An 11675-nucleotide genomic window follows, 5' to 3' on the forward strand; every position below is an offset into this window, starting at 1 on the left:
ATCATTTAAATAAGCTACAGTGTGTGTGTGTGTGTGTGTGTGTGTGTGTGTGTGTGTGAGAGAGAGAGAGAGAGAGAGAGAGAGAGAGAGAGAGAGAGAGAGAGAGAGAGAGAGAGAGTATGTTTACGTGTTCATTTTGGTCTGTAAAATTGAATTTGGAAAACAATGAATAAATTTGTTCTTCAGCTCCTGGACGTTTTTATTGTCAAAGAAACAATTATTCTATGTTAAGAATTCAAAGACTTTAGATTTCATCTTCTAAGCCTTCAATAAAAGCTTAAACTTTGAGATTATTGTACCTGAAGAATCTACAACAGTCAAGCAACCAATTCAAATCATTCATTTAGTATTGTAGAAGGAAGTCATATATTGCATTCTATCTTTTATCTTTAACAAGTATTTGAACAACATTCTGAATTTCTCAAGTTTATATGATACTTTCATTTCTGTACTTTTCAGAATATCTTTAAGTTGAAAATTTTACTAGCCTTTCTTCTTACTTTGGTGTGTGTGTGTGTGTGTGTGTGTGTGTGTGTGTGTGTGTGTGTGTTTTGTTTTATTTTCTGCTTTATTTTTGAGACACGTTCTCTGAATAGCTCTGGCTATCCTGGATCTCCTTCTTCAGACCACACAGGCCTTAAACTCATAAAGCTCTTCTTGTTCTGCCTCCAAGTGCTGGAATTAAAGGTGTGAGCTACCATTTCCAGCTTGTAATCTGTTTCTTATCTCCTTTTATCTCACAACCCTTCACTCTTGGCAACTTGTGATATGCCTATAAATTCTCAGAGTTCCCTTCTACCTTTTCAAATATATGTTCTTAGAACATGTTAGTGCTAGAAAACGCCTTCAGAGGATGTTTAATTTGGTATTTTTGTTGTTTGTTAAGTGTTCATTTTAAACTGAAGCCTGGAGATAGTCTCAGATTGCCCAACTTAGCTTAATTGATTAGTAAAAGACTTTAGAAATAGGGAGGATTATGAATTGCAATCATGAACATCCCGTGATTATGAAATTTTATAATTGTTTTAATTTAGCATAGCTAAAACCCTGATATGTCCCAAATTAATGCCCATTGTCTTCTTCACATAACACAGTGATCAGCATCCATGACTCTCAAACTTCTTGTCTTAGATACTGTGAGACTCTTTTGTGAAGACTAATGTGTGAACTTCATATATTAAATTTTGTTAAAAATGAATTAAGCTCTTTGTTATGACTTTTCAAGCAATTATATATCTCAACTTTTATTTGATTGTAATTTACAGACTTATATAATAACCCCAAAGGACAAGTCCAATACTACTATAAAAAAAAAAGATCAAGGTGAAATACCTTACAGAGACTTCTGCAGAATGTGGAATGTGCTCAGTAATAGGAAGCTTTGCCTGTTACTGCAAGTGCTAGGAATCCGAACGAGATATACTTTGGACAAAGAGGTCACTTTGCCCAAATTTCCAATATTTGCCCCAATTTTCTAATATTTGCTAACCAAATTATATCAACATCTTTCAATCTTTTGCTTCATTCTCAGCGACAGAGGACAGAACTTCAAAGATTCTACCATCACAGAGCCCTGAAGTGCAACTTCCACACAGCTGTTAATGGTTTGCACAGTTGCCAGGTGGGAATGATGGGAAAATTAAAGACTTACCTTTTAGTCATTAAGTCATGTTCCCAAACTAGGAAATCTAAAATGCAAGTTTACATTCTTGTATTCTATCGGTTTCAATAATTTGAGATTAAGAGTACTGTAATGAACGAATCTATAATCTTCTAGAAGTATTTATTGGAAACTTGGTAACAAAAATGAACAGCAGAGAATGGAAAGAGCTATAATTTATGGTGTCATGGTAACTTAACAGTCCAATAGCGGTGACTAAAGGCTAATAGTCAAAGAACAGAGGCGTGACTAGATTCCTAAACGGAGAAAGCACTCATCCAACACTCTGCTGAACCCTTGTCTTTTTACCATTTCCTTTTCTGGAATTTATAATTTAATTTCTAACCTTCTTAAATATGAACCCAAAATTAAAAGGATACTTAATTTGAAGTTGATGTCCCCGTGGAAAGTGAACCTGTTCTCAGCATTATGCATAACATTATCATTTAATTAAAGGCTGGTTTAACTTTAGCAGTTAAAAATTGAGTTTAATGTAAATGGAGCAAACAAAGGAGTTTATTAAACCTAAGGGTAAAGGACACCATATGAATTATTAACGAAATAACCGATGGGTTCCACACTGTAAGTATATCCCTCCTATCTTATATTGCAATTGTTTTGATGTTTTGTTAAAAGCAAACGTGTCACATGCAATAGCCACAGAAATAGAAGGCCATCCAGATCTGACAAATGAGAGCATAATGGTGTTTTTGTTAATTTTGTAAAGATTATATTGCTGAGAGCTTTCAAAATTATCTAATGTACAAAATTCCAGGCTTAGTAGACAAAGAGTACCAACACACCGAATTTAAAGAAACAAAAACAACTCAAGGACTCTGTCTTGTCTTGTTTGATTTAGTTAAAAACCATGTATTGAATTTAATTTTTTAGTAAAGCAAGCATTACATAATGCTTCAAAATTTTAAAATTCGGGGATAAAAGTTTACGTCCAAAAAAGATGAATGGAAAATTGTGCTTTCGGACTGCAGAATTAGTCTTCTGAAGGGGGGTCAGCGTTTCATGTCACCATTGGATTTGGGAATTTCATCTGGTAATGTGTTCGTGCGCAGTTCGTAGCCAGGTTCTGCAAAAATCTAAAACTGTGTGCTTCACTCCGCGTAGCAAAGGCACCTAAGTTATTCTCCTTTTCGAGCAAATGTCATGATCCAGGTTTCCTGCTGAAGATGTTTCTCCCACGGCCGAGTCAGTCATACTCTGTTGAGTCAGGTGAATCAGGAGAAGGTGGGTGCCAATCCCTGCTGATCCTGGACCAGTTTGCTCTGTGGTCCATCTGAAGAAGCTCTGCACTGATCACACGGGAAACCGAGCAAAACTGTGAAGCAGACGGACGGGAACAAAAGGCTATTCTGGTGTGAGGAGAAATCAGTCGCTTCAGCTCCACAAGCAAATGCTGCTACTGGACTGACAGGTGGAGCCTACCCCAGCCGGAGAAAGGTAGAGTTTGCCATTGGGGCAGACACACAGTTCATACACTGTCTGTCGAGAATTTGAGGAGCTGGGTGAAGAAGAGAAGGAACCGGTTGGTAGATTTCCTAGCCGGATTGTATCAGCATTTAGAAAAATCTAGGAAAAAAGAGAAAAAAAAATCTCAATTCATTTTCAGCACGGTTCCTCCCTCAGAGCTTTGCAACATGGTCTATCATGACCTTTTGAAGAGGTTACAAGTCTGTATGCCGTTTAAAACCTTTGCTGCTGTCTCCACTTTGAGTGATAGAGTTCTGAGAGCAACTGTTCAACATGAAATGTAGTATTGAGTAATTTACTCATGGAGCCAACAGTTACTAAAAACAATAAGAACATCAGAGGAGAAGAGAGGAGAGGAGAGGAGAGGAGAGGAGAGAGAGGGAGAGAGGGAGAGAGAGAGAGGGAGAGAGAGAGAGAGAGAGAGAGAGAGAGAGAGAGAGAGAGAGAGAGAGAGAGGACTGTAGTAAAGACTTTGCATTTCATTTCTTAGTCATGTCTGAGAATTATGTAGAGAAAGAAGAATACCAGTTGGATTGATATTAATGAAGAGGGAGGGATTTAAGTAAAAATATACTCCTTTACCTGGTTTTTTAATTCTTATGAAAGAATGAGTAAAGTCATTTCTAAAACACTCAGAAAAGTCTCACAGTCTAAAGATCAGGTGATATAGGAAATCATGGGAATTAAGAGATAATTCTACATAATATTATGCTTGAATTCTCTATTAAATGTTACCCGGTTTCAGCAACTAATTTGCTAATTTTTCAATTTGGGGAGTTTCTTCCCTTATTTAAAGATTTCTATTACAGATTATTTTGTAAGTGTTTGTACTAGTGTGCATGTCAGAGGACACTAACCAAGGTTGGTTCTTGCCTTCCACCCTCTGGTCCTGGAGATTGAACTCAGATTATCAGACTTTGTAGCATGTGCCTTTACCTATCATGCTATCTCATTGACCCTTAACATATTCTTAATCATAGACTCCCAAAGTTGATAGGAGGATAAGAAAGTGCTTAATTTTCTCCTTTCTTGACCTCGTCATTTCTTAATAGTACTTCTGTGGCAGGCTTTGAAGCCATCCACATCCATTTCGTATTCTCCTTGTCTGTTCATCATATTGTTAGGGTGAACTTTAAAGAAATGTAAATTGAACAATGTTTCTCTAATGCTCTAAGCTCTTTTATAGTTTCCCTCTCATTTCACGTAATAACTGGGTTTCCCCCCCTCCAGGCCACATATCTTGCATGATCTGCCCTAGTCCCCTAACTTCATCAGCTGTAGCTCATGGTGCTCATCTTTTGTATTTCCCATGACTTAAACAAAGCACATGTCTCAGAGCAGTTTTATATTTTATTTTCTCGGTGTGAGGTATTTGTTTTACATACTTATAAGTTTATATATATATATATATATATATATATATATATATATATATATATATAAACTGTATGCTTAAGGAATATCTTCACTCATGTAAAGGGGATATTTTCATTAATAAGTCCATTCACATTGGCTGCTTCCATTTCTTTCATTTGGAATGTTGGCAGGAAGTTAAGAAAACTGAGATATTGAATGAGAACACCACATGTCTGAGTCTCTCCAGGTTGCAGCATGGATGGGCTTGCCCACCTCTTTCTCTTTTGCCAAGGCAGTTACAATGATGTTCACTTTCCAACTTCTGAAATTGGTATGTCTGTTCTGTATTGCCCCATAAACTACATAATCCATCTGCTCTGAAAATCAATCCTGTGACTAGAATGGTACCCCTAAGCTTTGAATTCAGCACTTCCCATCTTCTCTCTAACAAAAACTCATTTATCTCATTCATACCTGTTGAAATCAGTGGTATTTGTCTCTTTGAAAATGCTAATCAATATTTTGAATATAAAGTCTCCCTCATCAATATTGCAGCATGTATACTGTTGTGTGTTACAGCCCTGTGGATGTAGTCAGATCGCTATAACCCATCATTTACAGTTATGACTCTTGTTTCCTTCAATGCCAAATTGTAAGTTCCTTGTAGCATTGAATCTAAAATGGCATTGATTGTCCATAGCACAACTGTAGATTTTCAGTACAATTCATTTCTCTTTATTTCAACTACTATATGTAATGCCTGAATGCAGTATCTGGTGCTATGAAGCAGTTTAGACTCCATCTGAATGTAGGAACTTTTGTTTTTAATAGTGATCATTTCTCTTTTTGTGGTGTAGTTATTGTAGGACACAGAAATGAACAAACAGACCAACATTGAAGTACTTTGGCAAAAACATTTCCTTTCTTTTGAATAAATTGTAATTAGATGTATAAAAGTATAAAAAATGTAGGTTAGTGGATTCTTACAATTGTCAACATATGCATGCACTGTATAATATTTAAATCAGGTTCACTATATTTAGCTACTCAGAGAATTATTTATGTTTTTGTGGTGAAAACCTTCCAAATTTTGTCTCCAAGCATTCTGAAATGTCTACATTATTATTCTTATTTATAGTGGCCCATTTGGGCAACAGCAATGTATCCAAAATTCTTGTTCCTCTTTGACTCAAACTTACTATTTAAACTGATTAATCTATTGAAGAAACATACTGAAGATCCAAAGAGAAAACTAAAAAGGGGCTGTTTTCATTTTAATGTTTAAAGCTAATTTTGAAACAACAAGAATTTGGAGGCCTGTTTCAAACTGTGCTGGGAATTAATACTTTTCAGAGGAAAGTAAAAGCTGCTTGATAAATCCCATGCTTAAGAGGAATCAAGATTTCCCAAGTTTGTCATTTCTCATGAAGGCCTTATGACCTGTGGAACCTGATGCACAAGACTGTTGTGCTAGAAATCTCATCCAATGACTGAAGGAGGTGGATGAAAAGAGCCAAGGCCAGGCCCCTGGTGGAGCTCCAGGAGTCCAATTGGTGAGAAAGAGGAGGGATTGTATGAGCAAGAATTGTTGAGACCAAGTTTGGAAAAAGCACAGGGACAAATAGCCAAACTAATGGAAACACATGAACTATGAACCAAAAGCTGTGGAGCCCCCAACTCTGGATAAGTGAGACAGTTGATTAGCTTGAACTGTTTGGGAGGCACCCAGGCAGTGGGACTGGACCTGTCCTTAGAGCATGAGCTGGCTTTTTGGAACCTGGGACTTATGCAGGGACACTTCGCTCAGCCTGGAAGGAGGAGACTGGACCTGCCTGAACTGAATCTACCAGGTTGAGCTGAATCCCCACGGGAGTCTTTGCCCTGGAGGAGATGGGAATTTGGGGGGGGGGGGCTGGGAGGAAGGCGGGGTTGGGGCGGGAGGGGGGAGGACAGGGGAACCCATGGCTGATATGTAAAATTAAATGAAATTATAAAATAAATAAAAATAAAAAAGACATGTAAGGCAGCAGCTTCAGCATCGTAGGGTCAGCCCTGCTTGGACACTCACCTCCCCTTCTGTAGACTGCAAGTGCAGATCCTTCCTGCAGGCAGCCTTGAAGTCACCTGCGGCAGCACTCACCTGGACCCCTCGTGGGGCTTCCATTATCAAGGATCTGGTTGGTGATTCAAGCCTAAAGGAAGGCAAAATATCATTTACCAATGATAGAAAACTTACAATGAACTGGGAAAAAGCATTAGGATTTAACTAATCTTTACACAAAGGCAGCATAAATCTACATCCTCACAATGCATTACAAGGATTACAAGCCCAGTTAAGTTTTAGGATCTTTTTCATTACTTTAGCATTTTTGGGGGGGCTCATTATAAAATCTTCATTTGTTCTTATCAATTATTTACTCTCATATATAATAATTTAATAACATTTTCTTATGGTAGTTCTCTTTATCATGCTGCAAAAGTAGGTCATTATGAGTTTACATGTTTAAATCTTTAATATATTATCAATATTAATGATGAGGTTTTAATAAATACATTGGCATAATTTAGCATATTCATATTTTTCAATAAAGAGTTCCAACTTTGTATGAAAACCTTAATGAAGATCATTAATATTGCAGTCCTCCAAGAGTGCACTCTCAAAATTTTGTGAACTTGAAAATTTTCAGAAGGTTCATTAAAAAAATTTGGAAATTAGCATAACAAAGATAATCATTTTACATGTTGAATGACCTTTTCATTGGTTCATTGCAGTGATCCCAGACTAAATGACTCAGTTTGCCGAAGAAAATCAGCGGACAACAGAATGTAGGTATAAAATCCCTAGAATGAAAACTGGTGGGCATCAGCTGGTCTTTGGGGGCATGCTCTTCTGTTGCTGATGCAACTGCTTTGCTTCTTTTCATCATAGGATATCAGGAAAAGGCTTCCCTCAGCCTCTCTGTCACCAAGATCCAGAGTCACTGCTTTCCTCTGAGACAAGATCCAGTGCTGTTTTGCAGAAAGAACTCCAAGAAACTGGTCTCTGAATTGCAAGCACTCAGTAGAGGAACCACACTTGCAGCCATGAAGGTGGCATCCAAGAGAAGAATCATAATTAAGAAGTGATTTCAATAATTATAAGTCTTGGCCTTATTCCACCTTCATTAATATAAACGACTTTAAAACTTTTACCTCTATTGATCACTTGAACATCATCATACCATTCCTGGAGCTGGAAAGCTATAAAAATACCTGTTTTTAAGCTATACCTATATATTATTTTCAATAAAAACAGACCAGAAAATTAAAAAAAAATACTCAGAATCTCACTACTGAGTAAAACTACCACTAACCTTTTCCATATAGTATCAAAAATTTAAAATCTGAATTTTGAAATTATATTTTATAACCCTTATACAAGATACAATACTGCCTTGAGTAGTATAACTGTGGCCAATGCCATCTTAGCATTTTGTTGGATAGCAGTAACTTTATTATTGTTGTTATTAACAATAACAACATTATCAAAATCACTCGTGATTGATATGGTTGAATCATTTGAATAACAGTCAGATAAGAACATTTAAAAAATAAATTAATAACTTAAGACAAATTATATATTTTTATTTATCTATTTACTTTAAATCCCAGCCACAGCCTCCCCACATCCTCCCCTCCTGGCCTACCCCCATCCCCCTACTTCCATTCCCCAATCCCCTCCCTCTTCCATCTCCATCCAGAAAAGGGCAGATCTCCCATGAGTATCAATAAAACATGGCATATCAAATTACAACAAGACTGACCACTTACTCTTGTATTAAGGCTGGGTGAGGCAACCCAATATGAGGAGTAGGGTTCCAAAAGCCAGTATATAAGTCCAATGTTCAATAAAAGGTAACTTGGAACATATGTAAGTAAAAGGAAAAACAAACTAATTTTACTCAGTAATCAACATGATTCAACTTATTTCTGAAGAGAAGAGTCAAGCTTATTTCTCATTTATTTGATAGCCAATTGCTCATATAAGATTTGCAGAGGCTTCATTTATGCTGTGTTTGACATTTAGCAATATAACATTAAACACATCAAGAATTTTGAGTGAGGTTTTCTAATTTGATCTTTATCAAATGATTAATCAGGAAATGCTTGTTATATTGTATTTATTTTATGTAGCAGATACTCATGGTCAAACTGCACTAGAGTAGTATTGATTTAAAAGCTCTGTGTCCAAAATGTGTAAAACTCAGGGTGGTCAGCTAGAGATAATGTCTCAGTTTTATCTGCTGGGAATTGACAGTTAACCATTTCCTCCGTGAACTGAACAAAGCCACACCTGAGCTAAATATTCTGTTAATCTGATTGGCTTATTAGAACTTCCATGATAGTAGAAAGCAGGAATGGTATTGATTCAGAGTTCAATTATCTTGGGTTATCTTTGACTCCTTTAATAGCTACTCACCTAACATCATTGTGACTATCAAGTAAATCATTTTGGAATTGCCTAGTTTTCCAGCAACACCCAAATTCCAAAGAGTGCCCTCAGAAGCATCTCAAATCAAACCCGTGACAGAAATGTCCCCCCTCTGCTGCACCCATCCGACTGAGCCCTTCACGAGTGTATTTGAAAGGTGCTTCTAATTTCTTTTATTCATTAACAGCAGCAGCAACAACAACAAAACCCCACAAAATCATTTCCACATTAAAATATGGACTTTGGAGGAAGCCTGAGTCCATATTCCCAGGCCATAGTCTCTCATATTTGGCTCGGAAATGTATTTTCTTTGAGGTGAGAATTGAGTTTTGTTTTGTGGCTGTAAAGTTTCAGGAACATGAAATGTGTCAGAGTGTGATAGCATGTGGTAGGACAATACTTTGTGTTCTCTCTCTCTCTCTCTCTCTCTCTCTCTCTCTCTCTCTCTCTCTCTCTCTGTGTGTGTGTGTGTCTGTCTGTCTGTCTGTCTCCTCATCTTCCTCAAATCCCTCCCCCATGACCTCCTATTCGTTGCTCATATACTTGTTGACAAGAATGTCACCACACATGACAGAAACTGATGAAAATCATTTGGATTGCCTAAATTTAAAGACATTTGGAAAAACTAGAGCCATTTTTGCTGTAGTGGAAATCATTTTGAACATAAATGAAAACACCAGCTGGAGGAAGAAAATGGACAATAATTGTTTACTTCTTCCTGTTAAAGAACTGCTTGCTTTAGTCATAGAACAGGTATACAGATGGAAATTAATAGTTTAAGGAGTTCTCTGTGTTCCACTTCCTGAGGTCAATCATGAATAGTGGGATGCAGGAGGTAGATTTCTTAGAATAATTGTGGGTACAAGCATCAGAAACCCAGCAGTAGTACATGGTGAATGAAGTGTGAGGGAATATTGGGAACCTTGTAACAGATGAGAGCTTGGATCTATGAGACATCCATTGACCACATACTGACATAAATGCTTTAGTGCTGAGCAAGCTCTTTGGTACAGTGACTCAAGACTGGGGAAAATAAATCAGATTCACTGAGCTTAGTTTCTGATACTCAGTGCATGAAGTTAAACTTGTAAATTATGTTTTATGAGAATATTTTCATTTTATCTGAAACAAGACCTTTTTCCTGAAAATATGTAATTGCTAAATATTTGTATTTAAGCATTGCCTGGTATGTTTAAACATTACCAAAATGGTGGAAATTTTACACTACTGCAAAATGCCTTAAGTGCTGAAGTAATTAAAACTTTGAATTAAATAAGCCTCAGTTGCATACTTTGCTAGTATTGGTGTAATAAAATGTGATAATTATAAATAAAATAGCACATTCTGTTTTGAATAACAAGCAGTATTCAGACAAGCAATACACACAAATAATTTTAAAAGAAAATTTAGTTAAAGAGTTTGTGTAATAAAACTTACTAGACTGGTTGGAGGATTTCTTACATTTTTAGTTTAATATTGAACAAAATAAGTGGCACTCATCACATATTTCTTAAGCACATGAAAATTAAAGCAATCTTAATCATTTTGATAAGTTTTCCTGAATACTTAGTGAAATTTTTTCTTTGGAAAAAACATCATGTAATTAACATATTAACCTGATGTATGGTTCCATAGTCAAAACTTTTCTAACTTTACCACTAGCATTTTTGTGAACTGGAAAGTTTCATTTTGAACACTTAGAGACACAGATTATCTGAGTTATCTACCTTCAGTATTTGTGATCAGATGCATACCAACAGGTGCATGGACTTTAACTGGAGAAGGACATTGTCTTTTGTATTGTGTGTTGAATGGGTAAGAAGCCACCTCTTCACACAAACACTATCATAGGGTGTTGTCCCTCAGGAATACCACAAGTGGATTAAAATTTCTCATATGCTGACAATAATAAGACAAACTTTACACTTACTCAAAAGTTTTATCATACTTTCAAAAGCCATTGCTATCCTTGTAGAGTCCACAAACTACATTATTGAACAAGCAGATTTAGACAAAGTTTCCAAGATATGAAGTAAGAAGCATTGTAACTAGCTATTGCAACTTATCAAAATAGGTTGGATATTGTGTAATTATGCACCTAATTCATATTAATATTTCCAAGGCACTTATTAGAAGCTGGTGCTTCTAGGAGCTATGATACAGATTTCAGGATACTAGAAAGGCATTCCTTACAATGAGCATGCTGCTGCAAAGTCTTTCATCATGCCAATTACTCCCAAGAGCAACAGAATAGAAACTCGAAGTATAAACTACTGAAACCCAATTACTATGTGCAAAAGCCATATCAATCTAATGAATGAATTCGACACAGGAATTGGAATAAGACACTATGAATTTTCTCTACTTCAACTATCAATTGCTGCTATACTTTCTGGTGACCAGCCATTTACTCGTAGTTTAAAGCATTTTAAAAACCAGAATGTTACAGTCCTCACAATATGTAGTTAGATTTTTCTCTTCTATAGTAATTACAGTAACACAATATGAACTAACCGCTAATACTGGAACATTGCTATATAGCTAAACCATGATTATTACACCCATGCTAAAAGTGGATGTTCTAATTATCCATCTGGTACCTATAACGGACTTAAATATTACAGTGGTTGTTTCATTTCCTCTGGGTTATGCTGCTAGTGCAACAATCCCTAAGTACCCAAAGCAATCCTGACTAAGTATAAT

At 36.4% G+C, this 11675-nt stretch overlaps 1 protein-coding gene across 2 annotated transcripts in view; it reads right to left on the bottom strand.

The window, feature by feature from the left end:
• Window positions 1–574: 574 nt before the first annotated feature.
• Window positions 575–11675, bottom strand: part of Sgcz (sarcoglycan zeta) — a 1055262-nt gene continuing 1044161 nt past the window's right edge. For both annotated transcript variants that reach the window (XM_036166948.1, XM_036166946.1), the window contains 2 exons: window positions 6570–6693; window positions 575–3244 (listed from right to left, as the gene is read on the bottom strand). In XM_036166948.1, the coding sequence (XP_036022841.1) occupies window positions 3053–3244; window positions 6570–6693 (316 nt within the window). In that variant the 3' untranslated portion in view covers window positions 575–3052. The remainder of the gene's footprint in view (window positions 3245–6569; window positions 6694–11675) is intronic.

Source organism: Onychomys torridus, chromosome 17 (genome assembly GCF_903995425.1).
Source record: "Onychomys torridus chromosome 17, mOncTor1.1, whole genome shotgun sequence".
Taxonomy (NCBI): Eukaryota; Metazoa; Chordata; class Mammalia; order Rodentia; family Cricetidae; genus Onychomys; species Onychomys torridus.